This window comes from Nicotiana tabacum, chromosome 8, assembly GCF_000715075.1.
Source record: "Nicotiana tabacum cultivar K326 chromosome 8, ASM71507v2, whole genome shotgun sequence".
In the NCBI taxonomy this organism is placed as follows: domain Eukaryota; kingdom Viridiplantae; phylum Streptophyta; class Magnoliopsida; order Solanales; family Solanaceae; genus Nicotiana; species Nicotiana tabacum.
Window position 1 is genome coordinate 104,110,602 of NC_134087.1, and position 18,905 is coordinate 104,129,506.

The 18,905-nt window shown below is 39.4% G+C and overlaps 1 protein-coding gene across 1 annotated transcript; it reads right to left on the reverse strand.

Moving 5' to 3' along the window:
- Nucleotides 1–14,744: 14,744 nt before the first annotated feature.
- On the reverse strand, nt 14,745–18,694 carry LOC142163235 (uncharacterized). The gene is made up of 7 exons (XM_075220501.1): nt 18,369–18,694; nt 18,008–18,281; nt 16,982–17,921; nt 16,391–16,710; nt 15,822–16,337; nt 15,117–15,557; nt 14,745–14,948 (listed from the first exon to the last, which is right to left on the reverse strand). Exons 1-7 carry the CDS (start codon nt 18,692–18,694, stop codon nt 14,745–14,747), a joined length of 3,021 nt encoding a protein of 1,006 aa, XP_075076602.1.
- Between the last annotated feature and the right edge of the window lie 211 nt (nt 18,695–18,905).

An 18,905-nucleotide genomic window follows, 5' to 3' on the forward strand; every position in this document is an offset into this window, starting at 1 on the left:
CCCCCTCCGAGGAACAAGACTGAAGTGATGAGTCTGTTAGGAAGGCTGAACTACATCAGCAGGTTTATTCCTCAGCTCACGACAACTTGTGAGCCTATTTTCAAGTTTTTGAGGAAGGACGTTGTGATCAAGTGGACTGATGAGTGTCAAGAAGCGTTTGACAAGATAAAAGGTTACTTGACAAACCCACCTGTGCTGGTTCCGCCAGAACCAGGAAGGCCTTTGATTCTTTACTTGACAGTCTTGGAAAATTCATTTGGATGTGTACTGGGTTAGCATGACGTCACCGGCAGGAAGGAGCAGGCCATCTATTATCTTAGCAAGAAGTTCACAGCTTATGAGGTTAAGTACACTCACCTGGAAAGGACATGTTGCGCCTTAACTTGGGTGGCACAGAAGTTGAAACATTATTTGTCATCCTACACTACTTACCTCATTTCACGCTTGGATCCGTTGAAGTATATCTTTCAAAAGCCTATGCCGACAGGCAGACTGGCAAAATGGCAGATTTTGCTCATAGATTTTGACATAATCTATGTGACTCGAACTGCGATGAAAGCCCAGGCATTGGCCGATCATTTGGCCGAGAACCCGGTCGATGAAGAGTATGAGCCACTGAGGACTTATTTTCCCGATGAAGAGGTGATGCACATTGATGAACTAGAACAGGCCGAAAAACCAGGTTGGAAGCTCTTCTTTGATGGAGCCGCGAATGCGAAAGGAGTTCGAATAGGAGCGGTACTTATTTCTGAAACAGGAAACCATTATCCTGTTACGGCTCAACTACGTTTCTATTGTACCAATAACATGGCTGAATATGAGGCATGCATTTTGGGTTTAAGGTTAGCTGTAGACATGGATGTCCAGGACGTCTTGGTCTTGGGATACTCGGACCTCCTGGTGCATCAGATTCAGGGTGAATGGGAAACACGGGATTTGAAGCTCATACCATATCGACAATGTTTGCACGATCTGAGCAAGCGATTTCGATCAGTGGAGTTCAGACACATCCCAAGAGTTCACAATGAGGTTGCCGATGCTTTGGCCACTTTAGCATCGATGTTGCACCACCCAGACAAAATTCATGTTGACCCGTTGCATATCCAGGTTCGTGATCAGCATGCTTATTGCAACATGATAGAGAAAGAAATGGATGGCGAGCCATGGCTCTATGATGTCAGGGAATACCTCAGGATAGGGATATACCCGGAGCAGGCCACCGGAGATCAAAAGAGAACCATTCGGCGATTGGCCAATGGATTTTTCCTCAGTGGAGGAGTGTTGTACAAAAGAACCCCAGATTTGGGATTGCTGAGATGTATAGATGCTAGTCAAGCCATGACAGTTATGACAGAGGTACATGCTGGAGTTTGTGGGCCGCATATGAGCGGATATGTATTGGCAAAGAAGATTCTTCGAGCAGGGTACTATTGGCTCATTATGGAGCGTGATTGTATCATTTTCGTGCGGAAATGCCATCAGTGTCAGATACATGGAGATTTGATTCATTCTCCGTCGACAGAATTGCATACAATGTCAGCACCATGGCCATTCGTTGCCTGGGGCATGGATGTCATTGGACCTATTGAGCCGACAGCTACCAACGATCATAGGTTCATTCTGGTGACCATCGACTATTTCACTAAGTGGGTTGAAGCTAAAACTTTCAAGTCGGTAACCAAGAAGGCAGTAGTAGATTTTGTTCACTCCCATATCATCTGTAGATTCGGAATCCCAAAGGTGATCATCACGGATAATGGTGCTAATCTTAACAGAAATTTGATGAAAAAGGTATGTCAGCAGTTTAAGATTACACACCGTAATTCCACACCATATCGTCCCAAGGCGAATGGAGCAGTTGAGGCAGCCAACAAGAACATCAAGAAGATACTGAGAAAGATGGTAGAAGGATCCAGACAATGGCATGAAAAATTACCATTTGCATTGTTAGGTTATCGCACTACTGTCCGTATTTTAGTTGGGGCAAATCCTTATTTGTTGGAATATGGAACTGAAGCAGTAATATCGGCAGAAGCTAAAATTCCATCCCTTCGGATTGTCGCTGAAGCTGAGATTGATGATGACGAGTGGGTCAAAACCTGTTTGGAGCAATTGAACTTGATTGATGAAAAGAGATTGGTAGCCGTATGTCATGGCCAGTTATATCAAAAGAGAATGGCAAGAGCGTACAACAAAAAGGTGTGTCCCCGGAAGTTTGAAGTGGGCCAGCAAGTGCTGAAACGCATCCTCCCACATCAGGCTGAGGCAAAGGGCAAGTTCGCCCCGAATTGGCAAGGGCCATTCGTTGTAACCAGAGTGTTGTCCAATGGCGCTTTATGTTTAACAAATATCGAAGGGAAATGCGTCGACATGGCTATCAATTCTGACGCAGTTAAGAGATATTATGTATAATTTCTTTTAATTGTAATTGTCGTTTGTTTGTACTTGGCATTTATCGGAGAATGAAATGACGGAGGCAATTCTTTCTTCTATCCAAACACTTTAACATTTGCTTCCCCTTTTGAGCCTTATTTATTCTTTCATACCCCTCTTTTGGAATCAGTAATGAAAATGAAAGAAAAAGAGAAGAAAAAATAACGATAATAAAGACAAAAGAAAAGTCACAAGAAAAACAAAGGAAGTGGGAACTACGTTCGACTTGATTCCTCAAATAGGATACGTAGGCGCCTCGCGGCTCGGTCATAGCGTAACAAAAAATAAAAATCCCCAAGCAAGAAATTGGGGTAGAAGTTGTGTTTGTAATTTTGTGAAGGAAGTTTGATTCCAAGAGTTGTAATGTTTTACCCATCAAAATTATTTTGAACCTTTTGATACCCCTTTTCTTTTAGACATACACAAAAACCCATATTGATGTCCAAAAAAGACCTCCCGATCAGCCTCCGAGAAGTGCCCAGGCTGGCAAATGGAAGTCAGGAATAACACTCTGATCCCCAGCAGAGAGGAGGATCATAAACTGGAAATGAATTAATAGCCGGAAAAATCCCCAGCAAAGAGAGTCGTATAGGCAACACTCCAATCCCTAGCTGAAAAAATAAAATAAAATGAGAGAGTCTTATCGGTGAAAACCTTCACAGGCACCATAAGGCGACGGGAGTTGAGAGAAATAAAATGAGAGAGTCTTATCGGTGAAAACCTTCACAGGAACCATAAGGCAACGGGAGTTGAGAGAAATGATAGAGTCTTATTAGTGAAAACCCCTCAAAGGGCACTATGAGGCGACAAGATAAGATTGGCGGAAAGGATCCGTCGAGGCATCAAGCAATGCAAAAGTGTTGATTTGGCAAAAGGAGTTGGGCGCCTGCATATCCCCCAGCGAAATGAGGCCACCAGAAAGATTGATTGATACAAATAGACTGGGTTGATTAATCCGGAATGCACGACATGATCGTCGGTATCGGTTATTTCATTCAGATAAGTCCTTTTCATTTTTCTTCTCCCCAACATTCGTTCAGAAAGACTTCTTCTTTTTCTATCTTTTGACATCACTTTTTTATTTCTTGGTTTAAAGACTTTACCTCCCCAACAGTTTGTTTTGAAAAGGATTTTCAGAGCTTACTACCAGTTGCCAAAACGGTGCAAAGCAAAATGCGAATAGGACAGGCCAAAGATAAGGTGACAAAGCGAAAAGAAGTTTGTCGCAAGAACAAATGGTGAATGGGTCTAAATCTGTGGAGAAAAACAAAAAGAAACCGTTAAAAGGTTATGAGGATCCCCAGCAGATTTGCGAGATGCAGGAACAACTCCGACAGATTATCGACCAAGTTCCGCGATGGTCGAACAGCATAGAGCGGGGAAGGAGGAGAAAGGAAAAACCATCCCTAGCAGGAATATCATCCCCAGCGAATAATATCATCCCCAGCAAGTTTTGTAATAAAACGCAAAGCAGGGAAAGGAAAAAGGAAAAACTATCCCCAGTAGGAGTGGCACGACCACTCACCACATTTTAAACTAACAAATTTTTCTTTGATTTGAAGCAGGGAAAGGAAATGTTATCGACAGCAGGAAGACATGGCCACAAAGAAGATTATCAAACTGGGGTGCGAAAATTTTCTTGAAATCAGATACCCACTTGGGAAAGATGGAAGATAACACAAGTTTTGAAGGAAGTAGAATCCCGAGCAGTTCACGGGAGAAGGCAATTCAAGTTTTAAAGAAAGCAATCTTGGAAGAAGCAAGATAACCCAAGTTTTAAGGGTAGTGGTCTTTGAATCAGTATCATCCCCACCATTGTTAAAAGCAGGAAAGTAACTAGTCTTAAAGAAGGAAGATAATTCCCCAGCAGTGTTATCCCCGGCAGGTTTCAGAGAAGTGAGAACACCAGTTTGAGGGAAGTAATTGCTGAAGAAGTCAGGAGCCCGCCTGAAGAACGGAGGTTGTTTATTTTAAAAGTTGGAGAAGTCACGAGCCCGCCTGAAGAATGGAGGTTGTTAAATTTTAAGTTGGAGTCAGGAGCCTGCCTGTAGAACGGAGGTTGGTTATTTTAAAAGTTGGAGAAGTCAGGAGCCCGCCTGCCCGCCTGGAGAATGGAGGTTGTTAAATTTTAAGTTGGAGTCAGGAGCCCGCCTGTAGAATGGAGGTTGTTTATTTTAAAAGTTAGAGAAGTCAGGAGACCGCCTGGAGAATGGAGGTTGTTAAATTTTAAGTTGGAGTCAGGAGCCCGCCTGTAGAATGGAGGTTGTTAAATTTTAAGTTGGAGTCAGGAGCCCGCCTGGAGAATGGAGGTTGTTAAATTTTAAGTTGGAGTCAGGAGCCCGCCTGTAGAACGGAGGTTGTTTATGTTTTAAGTTGGAGTCAGGAGCCCGCCTGTAGAATGGAGGTTGTTAAATTTTAAGTTCGTGTCAGGAGCCCGCCTGGAGAATGGAGGTTGTTAAATTTTAAGTTGGAGTCAGGAGCCTGCCTGTAGAATGGAGGTTGTTAAATTTTAAGTTGGAGTCAGGAGCCCGCCTGGAGAATGGAGGTTGTTAAATTTTAAGTTGGAGGCAGGAGCCTGCCTGTAGAACGGAGGTTGTTATATTTTAAGTTGGAGAAGTCAGGAGCCCGCCTGTAGAATGGAGGTTGTTAAATTTTAAGTTGGAATCAGGAGCCCGTCTGTAGAACGAAGGTTGTTTATTTTAAAAGTTGAAGGAGTCAGGAGCCCGCCTGGAGAATGGAGGTTGTTAAATTTTAAGTTGGAGTCAGGAGCCCGCCTGTAGAACGGAGGTTATTTATTTTAAAAGTTGAAGGAGTCAGGAGCCTGCCTGGAGAATGGAGGTTGTTAAATTTTAAGTTGGAGTCTGGATCCCGCCTATAGAATGGAGGTTGTTAAAATTTTAAGTTGAAGAAGTCAGGAGCCCGCCTGTAGAACGGAGGTTGTTATATTTTTAAATTGTTGAAGAAGTCAGGAGCCCGCCTGTAGAATGGAGGTTGTTATATTTTTTAATTACTGTTGAAGTCAGGAGCCCGCCTGGAGAATGGAGGTTGTGTCATCTTTCAAAAATCAAGTTGGAGTCAGGAGCCCGCCTGCAGAACAGAGGAATACATTTCAAGATCAAATCAGAAGTTAGTAATGCGGAGGGTTACAACAAAAATCCCCAGCATAACAACCTTTAATGTAGGAAGCAGTGTCCCCAGCAGACAGAACGAAATGATAAAACTTGTGTTCAGAAAAGCAAAAGGCCAGTGTCATCCCCAGCAGTTTTCGGAAGAAAAACACTAGAGGAAACACAAGCCAACAAGAAAGCAAGTCAACCAGAGCGAGTGGAAGATAGATAAGATTTTGTAATTCCTAGTTTAGTCTAGCCTCTTGTTTTCTTTTGAGCACAGTGTAACAAGGAGATCGATAAGCAATAGTAACAACATGCAGCAGCAGTAACAACAAAATTGCAGTCCCATGATAGTCCCAGCTACCAAAACTTCTCGAACTACATTAACCTGATTCCCTTTTAGCCAGGGATATGTAGGAAACCTTTGAAGCAAAGGTTCGGTTAAACCTTTTCAAAAAATGCTTCACACGGAGTATTCCAACGGGCAAAAATCGCTCATATCCGCTCACTTTATCTTTGCACGAAAACTCTTTGTGTTTTCGTACAAAGAGGGGCAGCTGTGAGCACGTGATTTTTGCTTCACGAAAACTACTCCAAAAGAAATCAAAAAATAAAACAAAATTTTCTTGGTGTACAATTTTTAGAATTTGCGTGGCATTTTTGGATAATTATTTTTGTTTTTGTCTGTGAATGTTTATCCTGTTATAATTAATTGAAATAATAAAAAATATGTGGCATGTGCACTTAGGATTTTTATTTCTTACAATTAGGAATTAATTAAACCATAATTTGGTTTTAAAAGAAGGAAAATCACAAAAAATATGTAATTGTTGTAATTTTGTCATTTAAATGTGCCATTGTGTGATTTTATTTTTAATTAAATGTTTTAACTTGTGTGTTGTTTGTTGTTAAGGGTTAATTAATATTTTTGTAGATCAATTTTGTTTTACAATTTATTTCTAGAGTTGTTGTTAATTGTTAATTAAAAGAAGGAAAAGAAAAGAGTTAAAATAATTAGCTGAGTCGGACTGGGCCAGGCCAAAATCAGGCCAAAAATGCAATGCAATGACCCAGTCCATTATGCCTGATCTCTCAGATAGCCTAAACGACGCCGTTTAGGCGTCTTCAATCTGAGCCGCTGATCGAACAGATCAAACGGTCCAGTGCAGCCCTAGCTTGGTTTGAAACGACACTGTTTCAAGTGTTTAATCCGAGCCATCCATTTTCTTTGATCCAACGGCCTCAACACGACCCGATCCACTTCACCCCCGGGCCAACCCATTCCCCAACTTAAACCGAACGACACCGTTCAGTTAAGTGAGTTGATCCAGGCCGTTGATCGTGCTTGATCCAACGGCCAAGATCAATCCCCTCTCCACTATATAAGCCTAATACCTACCCCAGCCCCCCAAACCAAACACCCCTTTTTTTCTTCCCTGTTCATCGTCTCTCAACTCAGAGACGAACTAGGGCTAACCCTAGCCGCCACCTTACCTCGTCGCCTGAAACCCGGCGGCATCAATGCCGCCGGCCACCACCTTAACACCATAAGACCATCTGACCACCCCCGTTCCAAATATGTTACTCGTTTGGTTTGAATCTTCCCACATCTTCTCGAATCTTCATTTGAAGATTCGAGCCAAAAGGAAACCTACACCAACCAACCCCAAATTCATACCAGGTAACCCTCAGACCTCCCTCATACCATAAATAACTTTGGTCCCGTTCGAATCTGCCTAGAAACATTCGAGCCCCAAATCGAATGTAAGAACCCTAGAAAACCAAAACACGGGCTTCGTCTGAAATTAAGAGGGATTTGGGGTTTCTAACTGACCTTAGTCCAGTGTTCTCAGTTGAGAACACTCGATTAAGGTCCGTTTGACCTCAAAAAATCCAAGCCCAAGTTGGTCCCAAGGTCGTCTGTTTCTGATCTTTGTCACTGAGGTATTTTTCCCTTCTTTTGTTCTATTTTTGTGTTTATATCTGTTTATTTGTTTAGTTTAAGTTTCACTGATTTTTCAATTTTCGTCGATTGATTCTATCCATCTTCAATGACCTTTCATTTGGTCGAATTATTCTGTTCATTGATTAAGTATATGTTGTAAACTGTATAATAAATGTGATTAGTTTCGTCGATTAGTTGGTTGTATTACAACTCACTGTTTCTGTCAAATGCTACTCGAATCACATGTGGTTTTTTCTGATTGATTGTCGATAATTATTGTACATTATGGCCTGTATAATCGATTAATCAAGTGTCCTCAATTAATTTGCTTGAAAAATTAGAGAAAACATGATTGTAGTTCCTGGTTGTTTTCCAGTAGGTTTACCATTTCTTTTTGTCTTCTGTGTTAAATGTGTAATGAATTGAACCTGCTGTTTTCAGTCTTGTTTATTTTAACCAGATTACTCATTCAGTTCTTCATAGTTTATCTCATTGCCCTGATTAATACCATTTCGATTTTCTTCTGTTCTTCTGCCTTAAATCATTGTGTCTGAATAGGATTGTGAATTGGATATAGTTGTAGTTATTTAGGTGTTTAACCAAAAATTAGTTTCGGGTTTGAACTTACATAAATGTAACTTCAGACTTGTAAAGCTTAGGGTAATTAAGTAATAACAGTGGGGTCTCAGGGGGTAATTTGGGGAGTTCAAAGGTTTGAAAATGGTTTTGACTGAGTAGTTTGTCCAGTGGGGTCCTGGTGTGCTTTAAATTGAACTAGTGCTTATTGATAGGAGGGCGACTAAGGAATAAGAGGTGCTTTTGCTAATTGGAAATTAGCAACAGTAGGTAATAATGAAAAGATAAAATGATTCACATAGTAGAGGAATATAGTAGCTGGAAAGTAAAAAGAAGTGGAGGGTAATAATAAAAGGGTAATAGTAAAAGAAAAGGGAGGGGCTGAAAAGGGTCTGCTTTGGGTATAAAATAGGAGTCATTTGGGGACTAATGGGGGGGACTGGATTTTGAGGGGAAAAGTCCAGAGTTTAAGAATGAATGAAAGTGGAACTTTAAACAAAGGGAAAACATTCATAGTTCAAGTTAAAAACCTACTGGATTTTATCATCAGAATTCAGTAATTTTAAAGTTGAAATAGGTTGACTTTCAAACTAAAAGTGAGGTCTTTTCATTACTTCTAAAATACCAGAACTGTTCCATTGCCCTTTCGCCCCTGATTCACTCTGTTTTTCTGCCAGTAATTGTTTGGCATTGTTGGTTTTCAAGTAGTATTTCCCGAAGTGTGCTATTGGACATCTGTTACTGTTTCATTGCTATTTCTGGGTTTTTCTCCATTGGTTTTTGAGACTGCTGGTTGCCGGATTTTGTTCCATTGGTTTTAAGTTGCCTGTTGGTTATTGTTGATGTTGATGTTGTCTGCTACTGATCTACTAATCCTCACCTTCTTCTTCTGTTCTATTATCAGGTACACTACTTTGAATCACCTCGATGTTTGATTATTGAAGTTGAAATAAAATGGACAGAAGATTTCTGTATTTAACTATAGAATAATTGTATTTTAGTTAGATATTAGTTATGTGTTTCCTGTTATATGAAGGGTAGAGGCATGTAGTATTAAGACTATTTTTGTAAGATCATTGATTAGCAGCTAGATAGGGCATAACGTTAGCTTACAGACCTAAGATCCTTGAAATGACGTGAATATTAGTCAATACAGTATGCATGTTTAATTTGAGCAGAATTGTTAGATTGTTGAACTATTGGATGTATTTCTGTAGGAATTGCATAGTTATCAGTTTCAATTTTGCTAATTCATATATTTAAAATAATGTAGCATCGGAATCACATCCAACTCGAATTGGTAATTAGTTAATGTGGTGAATCGATTTAATTGGTTGGTAAAATCTAGCTTTGAACTCGCGAATATTGGAATAGAAGTAACTTGAAGTTTGTGATTTTTTGAATCTTGTTAGTAACAAAGATCCGTAAGTGTTAGGCAAATATAATTGGTTAGTAATTTCGAATAATCCGTAGGCTTGATATATTTGAAGTGCGATTCAATGTAGTAAGGCTAAGAATACTAATCCAATAGGTTATTTAAGTTAATGATCAAGCTTAAGCAAACTTTCGTAATCATTAGTAATTAAGGTTGGCTTAGTTTCAAGTAGTTGAAAACAATTAGTTCCAACGGTTCATTTCATCTAACAATGTGGGTTTAAATTAGTTATAGGATAATTAGTTTCTTTTGAATATATATTGTTTGTCAATTCCGTATTTATTTATAATTTCAATTTCGGTAGTATTGGCTTATAGAATAAGGCATGAAATAATCTCCTTTTACGCAAGTTTGATTGCAATTTTCCGGTTGCGTTTGCTTTTATCCGATAAATAAGTGATGGCCTTTTCAAGCATGTAATTAACTAGGATTTTTCTCTTTTATTTTAGAGACAAACTTAAATAGATAATATAGTAACTTTAGGAATGTCCTTTTAAAAATTAATGAGGCGTGCCTCGCCAAAATAAAACGTACAAGCGGCGAGGCCCTCTATTTTTAATAACTATCTAGCTTTCGGGAGAGGCCGTTTAGTGAATATCCACGACCTTCGCCGAATTAATAACACGATAGTCTCTTTAGGCGCATGTTTAATAATCTTACCTTTCTTAAATTCGGGTGTGCATTTCATGCGACCCAAATCCAAATCCCAAAATGTCGAATCAAATGTGTTCAGGATTGCGGGTGCATTTCATGTGACGCGATCCAAAGACATGTTTCAAACGACGTTCAAATTTCTTTAATAATTTGAATAAAAGCGGTTCATGGTTGGAATTCGCACATAAGTTCATATTTGTATAAAATCAGATAATTAAGCCGAATATAAAAGTTGAGCGACTGTGCTAGAACCACAGAATTCGAGAATGCCTAACACCTTCTCCCGGGTTAACAGAATTCCTTATCCGAATTTCTGGTTCACGGAATGTTAAACAGAGTCATTCTTTTCCTCGATTCGGGATTAAACAGGTGACTTGGGACACCATAAATCTCCCAAGTGGCGACTCTGATTCTTTAATAATAATCCCATTTCAATTGTCCTTTAATTGGAAAAACTCCCTTGTACCTTTGCGAGTGTAGTAAAAAAGGAGGTGTAACAGTTGGCATCCGGTGGAAACCGAAAGGGAAACAGACCTCCTCATTTGGGGATCATCGGAGGGGGCCGAATAGTTATGTCCCAAATTTCCATGAATTGGGATCTAGGGAACGGGGACATCTTCCTCTTTGACGACTATGACCGGTGGAGATGATGTAGCAGTTACTGGTGGCGAAAACAATGTTGGCAAAGAAGGTGATGAAGCTGATGGCATTGTAGGTTGTGGCAAAAGCAGTGCTGGTTGTTGGTTACACATCAACCGAAGACGGAAAAGATTTGGTACCCAGCCTCACGGTAATCGGAATGGCGATTGGGACTCAGAAGCAAGATTTAGCATCTTCCACTACATCATATTCCCCCAGACCGTCAGAACGTCGTCCTCGATTGGCATAACTAGCTCAATAGATTGAGCATTCTGTTGGGCTGATGAAGGTCGTCACCTTCTCATCATTGGCTCCTCCATCATCATCGATCATCACCGTGTCTATGGCTAGCTCGGACGTGATGCTCATCACCACACTACCCACGGCTGGCTCGGGCGTGGCGCTCTTTGCCTTTTAATTTTAACCTTTGGCCATGGAGGAACGTCACTTTTTTTGTTGCTTGTTCTACGACCGGGGACTCCAAGAAGAAGCACTTGCACCGGAATCAGGCCAAGTGACACCCGTTCGGGTGAAAGCCTCATGTAGCAACCTTGCTGCATCAGCAGGATCAGCCAAAACATCCTCTTAGGGGATGATAACAGAGCCTTGCAGAAGACCTGAATTCAACAAGAGAGAAAAGTTAGCCAGTTTTCCTATATGAAAGGTAAAACTTGGGTAAGTTCAACCTACCATGGTTTTTTCCCTCCACCCGTATTTAAGGGCCAGTTCTTTCCATCGACAAGTCTTAGACGTAGTGACGTCCAAAATCTTCTGAACCCACTGGTCCAAGCCTTTAACCCTTGATGGTGTCCACCAAATTGCTTAAATAACAAAAGAAGTAGGATCAGTAGTAGCATGGGAAAAGCTTTAATCAGATGGAAAGACACATGTTGAACATACGATTATGATTGCATGATTTAGGAAGGATGGAGTTTTAGTTGGGATGATGTCCCTGACGGCAATTACAACAAGCGCTCCATTTATCCACGGTCGTTGTCATCGTCCATGCAGTTGAGCAAAGCATGGTGACCACACTTACTGAAGTTTATCATTCCCCCACGGAAGATCTTGAGGGAATAAAGGTTCCTCGGTCGATCCAAGGAGAGATCCTCCCCTGTCTCCTCGCATAAATGTCGAAGACATACAACTATCCGCCATACAAAAGAGCTCACATGTACCAAGCAGACTTGGTAACGGAAGTAAAACTCCAAGATAACAAAATCAAGCCCCCTACAGTGAGAACGGGCCCAGAGTGAAAGAGTACATGTAAACATACGTAAAACCCTTCTTGGAGAAGGTAACACGTTCAGCTAGGTCAGGAGCAATGATGTTCAAATCTTGACAACCACAGTCTTCCTTCATAGCAAGGATACTAGAAGGACAAATGGAAGAAGGATATACGCCTACAGCCCATTTGCGGGGATTAGCAATAAGGTACTTTTTGAAGTCCTTATTTGTATTAAGCCTTCTGGGGATAATGGTGCTCACTGTAGGAGGAGCAACATCATCATTGTTATCTTTGTTTTTTGAAGAACTGGAATTTTTGGAAGAGGCCATGATTATCAGAAGAAAGTAAGGGTTTTTATGAAGAAGAAGATTGTAGGAAGTTGAAAACAAGAGAATGTTGAATAATAAGAGTTTGAGAGGGTTTTGGGAAAATATGAAGTGTAAAGAGGAAGAAGGAAGCGTATAAGTAAAGGAATTGGCGACTAAAATCATGGCCATGATTACCCCGAGAACCGGTGAAAGTACTATTGAATTGTGGGATGACGCATGTTCGGAGCATTAAATGCAGAGAGACGTGTGTTTAATCAAGCGTCAGAAAATTTTCAGAGGGAGTCAGTAAATTTCTCACCAAGAAAGGTATCTTTACCAACTTCCCGATGACACAAGGATATGTCAACGGAAAGCAGCGGGACTATCTATATAGGGTATATTTGGTTCCTATTAAATGCTCATATAAGAAAATGACACGTTGAAATAAAAATAGATGGAGCGCAAGACAGGTGGAAGACAAGACCGAGGGAAGCAGTCTCGGTTGGTACAGGAAAGCCCCTGAAGGGAATGTTGCTCCCAAAGATAGGTGGACACCTATCATCCGATAGCATTCAATGAGGAATATTAGAGAGTATTAAATACAGAATCCATTATAGAGAATATGTCATTCATAGCTTGCCATTACACATTCTTCAATGGCCCCATAGTTATCATTTAAGAGGGGTTTGATCCTAGGACCTTGTTCCCTAGGTACCACTATAAATAGGGATTCCAACAACCATTTTAAGGAGGGAATTTTCTGATAATCTTATGCTATATGCTGTTCAAAGCTCAATAATATTTTATCTTTTCTTGCTTATAAATCGTTACTATTGCCGACGGAAACCCTGCTCCCGGAACCAAGATTTCTACTGTCTTATCTCAGTTTCAACACTAAGTCTTAAATTCTTGTTTAATTTAATTTATTTATCATTTTGGGATCAAATTAATTCACTTGTCTATAAACCACGTATAAATTCAACTATACCGTTTTACGGGTAAACAAACAAAGAGTATAAAATATCGAGAGAATGACATCTCAAAGAGGCACACACACAAGCGGCTGGCTCAAACTTGTCCCAAAAATTCTCCCCTAAAAAAGACTCAAATTCTTTATGGCTACATTATGGACGCTACTAAATAAGAAGGAAGGACTAATCAACAACAACAACCCAGTGTAATCCCACAAGTGGGGTCTGAGGAGGGTAGTATGTATGCACACCTTACCGCTACGTCAGCAGAGAGGTTGTTTTCAGTAGACCCTCGGCTTAGGAAAGCTAAAAGGAAGGACTACAACAAGCACCTCAATCAGAAAACCGAAGTAAAAATATAAAACTAACACTAGGTACCACAATCAGAAAGCCGAAACAAAAGCAACAACAAGTAATAACACAAGTCAAGGAATAAGAAAATACACAAATGACACTAAGTCATGTACTAAAGTTACTATTACAGAGAAAGACCATGCTCGGCAAGGAAGGACTAGTCAAATATAAAAAATTTATAATTTTCTTTTAGAAAAAGGAAAAATCAAAGTAAATATATTGTCCTTACATCAACAGAAACGAAAATCAAATATAGTTATAATCATTGATCGGCGATGACCCTCATGCTACATGGATGAGAAAGGAAAATTTTAGTTTGTGTCTCATACAACTGCATAAGTTGTATGAGGCAATTTTTTTATCTCACAGTTTTGTGGACCCAGATTTCTGTGGACTCAAAAGTGTAAGATTGGGGTCCACAAATTTATGAGATAAAAAGAAGCCTCATACAACTAGTGTAAGTTATATGAGACACAAAATAAAACTTCTCGATGAGAGAGCATTTGGAACGAGAGTTCTTTTTCTCCTATATTTTAATCTTAGATTGTAAGTATACTTATGTAGAATAAATTAAAACTAACCATAATTATAAATTGTTGTATTTACCCTAGTGATCTTTTAAAAGAATAGGCTCTGTTTCAACAAACGTAAACAGGAACCTAATACCACTGATCCTAATATTTGGGCAAAATTAATGAAAATTATTTAGATATGGAACTAATATTTCTCGACATAGCACTTTATCTGATCATGCATATGATTATTGGTATTAATTCGTCAGCTTAGAGTTCAAGATATTGACATGTGTACTTATATTGATTTGTATGTAATTTTCTTTTTTTTTTGGTAATTAACTTTTTTCATTACCAGGGAAAATATTTACAAGTAAATCAAACCCTTACATATTATTCTGCTTTCCTATACTTCACCCCTCCCCATTTTCCTATTATTTACACATTTCCTACCTATTACAATGGGTACCAGTCTACTCTATGTAGGATTTTCTCTGTATGCCTACTACTTCGACAATGAAGCTCTTGTATAATCTTCTTACATATTACCTCCCACCCTTTTGCCTTAGCTTGAAAAGTTCAAGCATTCCTTTCTTGCCATACATAGTACACTATTGCTGCTAGTGCCATTTTGTATAACTCAACTGCTGCTGTTTTCCTCTTAGTGCACATCTCAGCCCATCGTAGTTCCTCATCCCAACCATTTACTAATCTTTTAATCCCTTGCCATGCTAACAAGGTGCTCCATAATGTATTTGCATATGAGCATTCAAAGAACAAATGCTGTATGGATTAATTAGCTTGCTTGCACAGGACACATTCTTGATCCACTTGCACTCCCCAGTTCTGTATTCTATCTCTTGTGTATAATTTTCCATGTGCTGCCATAGTTAGTATAAAAATCCACCTGGGGCATCCTGTGTTGTGACAGACAACTCTTCTCCAACTGACTTTGTCAAATCTTCCTCGCAGTCTGTGATATATGTTTTTGATCGAACAATTATTCATCTTCATGATATCATCATAGCCGAAGCCTGCTTCCATAAATGTCTTCTTTGCTTTCATGATCTTGCTCACCATCCAAGATGTTTGTTTCAGCTGAGTTTCCCATATGTGTCGGTCTTTGATATAGTAACTATGCATCCATTGTATCCACAACTTCTTCTTTTCTTTGCAAAGATTCTTGTATTGTTTACATATGGCAGCTTTGTTCCAGATGGTTATGTCCATAATGTTGAATCCCCCAGCAGACTTGGGTAGACAAACTTTCTCCCATGCCAATAGAGCCTTCTTTGAAACACTTCCTTCTCCTGTCCACAAAAAACTTCTACATATTGCTTCAATTAGCTTTGTGATCTTTTTAGGGAGCACAAAGATTTGTGCCCAGTAGGTCTGGATAGAGAACAGAATACTCTTTATCAGTTGAATCCTTCCAGCATAGGATAGAAATTTGGCAGTCCATGAAGTTATTCTGCCCACTATCTTATCAATTAGAGGCTGACATTGTACTATGGATATTTTTTTTGAATTTAATGGGGCACCTAGATATCTTACTGGCAGTTCCCCTCTCTAAATTCCTAGAAATTCTAGGATTTCCTCTTGAGCAGCTTGTGAGACCCCTCCAAAGAATATAGAACTCTTGTTTTTATTGATCACCAGACCAGAAGCTTTTGAGAACTCCATAAAGCAATGGAACAGTAGCTTAACTGATCCTATATCACCCCTGCAAAACAATAAACGATCATCAACAAAATCAAGTTGCAAGATTTGCATCTTTGCACACTTGGGATAATAGTTGAAGTCTGGGATATAATTCAATGACATTAAGCTTCTTGTTAAGTATTCCATTGCCAGCACAAACAAGAATGGAGACATTGGATCTCCTTGCCTCAACCCCTTCTTAGCTTCAAAAGGCTTTGTCAGATTTTCATTAATCACACCTGTATAAGTAACAGTTTCCATACAAGCCATGATCCATCTCACAAATTGGTTTGGGAAGGCCAAAGTATTCAGCACTTGTTCCATGAATGGCCATTCAATTGAATCATAAGCTTTTTGCATATCCAATTTCATCATGCATCTAGGTGATACCCCTCTCCTTCCATATTCTTTCACTAGTTCATGACTAAGGATAATGTTATTAGTAATTACTCTACCAAGCACAAATGTAGACTGAGTGTTGTCAATAGTGTATCCATAACTCCTTGAAACCTCTTAGTTAATACCTTGGCCACTTTGTATAATACAGTGCAACATGAGATAGGTCTATATTCTTTAACACTAACAGGATTCCTGACCTTAGGGACTAAAGTGATTGATGTGCAATTGATAGGTCTGTACATATAGGTTGTTTCAAAGAATTCCAATACAGCTTGTGTTATATCCTCTCCTACAATTTTCCATGCTTTCTTAAAGAACACAACATTAAACCCATCATAACCTGGAGCTTTTAGATCACTGATGTCCTTCAGAGCTGCCCATACTTCTTCCTTGGTTACTTGCATGATCAGCTGTATCTGTTGTTCCCTTTTAATTTTGCACCCATCTTCATAACATTTGGATTGATAGTTGGGATACTTTCAGCTCTTGACCCCAGTAGCTTTTTGTAGTACCCTAATATTTCTGCTTTTATATCATCCCAATTACAAGTTGAGCTCCCACATCATTTGTTAGACTTTGGATTCCATTCAAGTGGTTCTTATTCTTCATTTGTGCAAAGAAATAGGCTGAGTTTGAATCCCCCAGTTTCAACCATTGTACTCTGGATCTTTATTTGTATATACTTTCTTCAATCTTTCCCCATTTTTCTAACTTACACTTCAATGCTTTCTCTTTCTCAACCAGCTCCTTATTTTGTAGTTTAAAGCTCATTTCCTCTTGCACCCCCTGCAGCTCCCTCCTAACCTCCTTTATCCTTTCATCAACCCCTTTATAGTGTTGTATGTTTATTGTTTTGATTACCTCTTTTACACTTTTAAGATTATTCCATACTGCCTGTATTATCCTTTTTGTGCTCCTTTCCTTCCAAGCTATCTCAATTTGTTGCATGAATTGTGGGTTATCAGCAATGCAATTGAAAAATCTGAATGGCCTGTTCTTCTTTCCTTGTACATGAGTAATCACTAGCTTCAGTGATGAATGGTCAGATACCAGTGGTTCTAGCACCTGCACTTTCACATTTGGCATTGTCATCATCCAGTTGACATTTACAAGTCCACTGTCTATCCTACTATAGGTATGGTTGTTAGTCCATGTGTAACTCCTTCCCACATATTGTAATTCATTCATCCCTGTGTCCTTCATATACTCCTTGAAGTGTTTTGTTTCCATCTCTTGTACCTCAGATCCATATTGTCTATCTTGAGTATGTAAAACAACATTATAATCCCCCATAGCTAGCCAAGGACCCTGCTGGATGCTATGAATTTGTCTCATCTTACTCCATAGCTTCAATCTGTCTTTAATAGTATGTAAGCCATATATTGCTGAAAATCCAAACATGACTGCTTTTGAGATAATTCTGATTTGACCATGTATCAATTGCTCATCTACTTCCATTGGTTCAAATGTATATATCCTAGGGTCCCAAATTACCCAGATTCTGATCTTATGACTTGCACTAGCATTGGATATCCATTTCCATCCAGGTGCAATCTTCTTGATCACCTCATTTGTTTTGTGCTCTTTTACTCTGTGTTCTACTAATGCTATAATTGCTTTATTATTTCCTTTTATAAACTCCTTTATCTCTTTTTGCTTATATGTTTTATTCAACCCCCTAACATTTCATGTTATCACACTCATACAGGTATAAAATAGGGATAGTGATATAGTTCCTGCACCGCTGAGCTCCTCATCTGCATTTTGCTTGTACCTGGTTCATCATATGTTTGGTCCTTTGCTAAACTTTGGAATCCATTTCTTCCAGATAGTTCCTGCTCCTCAAGTTGTTTAGCCTTAGCTTCCCTAGCTGCTGATTTTCCTAGGACTGTTATCCACCCCTCATCCTTTTCTTGTGCATCTTTGTCTTTTGATTTTGGCTCTAACTGCTGAGTAGTCTCAGTTATTTTCTGTTGTTCATTCACCTTCTTCTCATTTCCACCATCTCTATCTGTTCTGAGCCAGACTTGCTTATTTTTTATCACATTCCTCTACTAAATCATCCTTTGTGGTTGTGCTGTTTTAATCTCAGCACAATCATGCCTTATTTTCAAACACTTTGTGTAGTATTTTGGCTCCCAGTCATAAGTAACTTCCTGCTGAATTAGTCTCTCCTTAGAGTCTTGTAGCTTCACAGACCTAGGTAGAGGTTTAGTGATATCCATTTCAATTAGCATTCGTGCATAAGAAATCCTAATTGAGCTAGTAATGCATTCATCAGCATACACTGGGTTCCCCAATATACTACCTATCTTGCTTAATGCTTTCATACTCCAACAATTGATAGGTAGATTAGGGAATCTCACCCATAAGGGAATAGTTTTCAGAACTTCATCTTGAACATTGAAATCTTCTGACCATGCTTTCATGATTATGGGCTTGTGGTTGACTGTGTGAGGTCCAGAGTATAGCACCTGGTCTCTTTCCTCCAAATTGCTAAATCTTATCACAAAATATCCTTAATTATGGTAATAGATCTGCGGTTTCACTGAGAATTTACCCACTGAGATCAGGAATCTATCCATTGCTCCAATAGTAGGCGTTTCCCCAATCACATACAGGACAATAGCAAATCTCCAT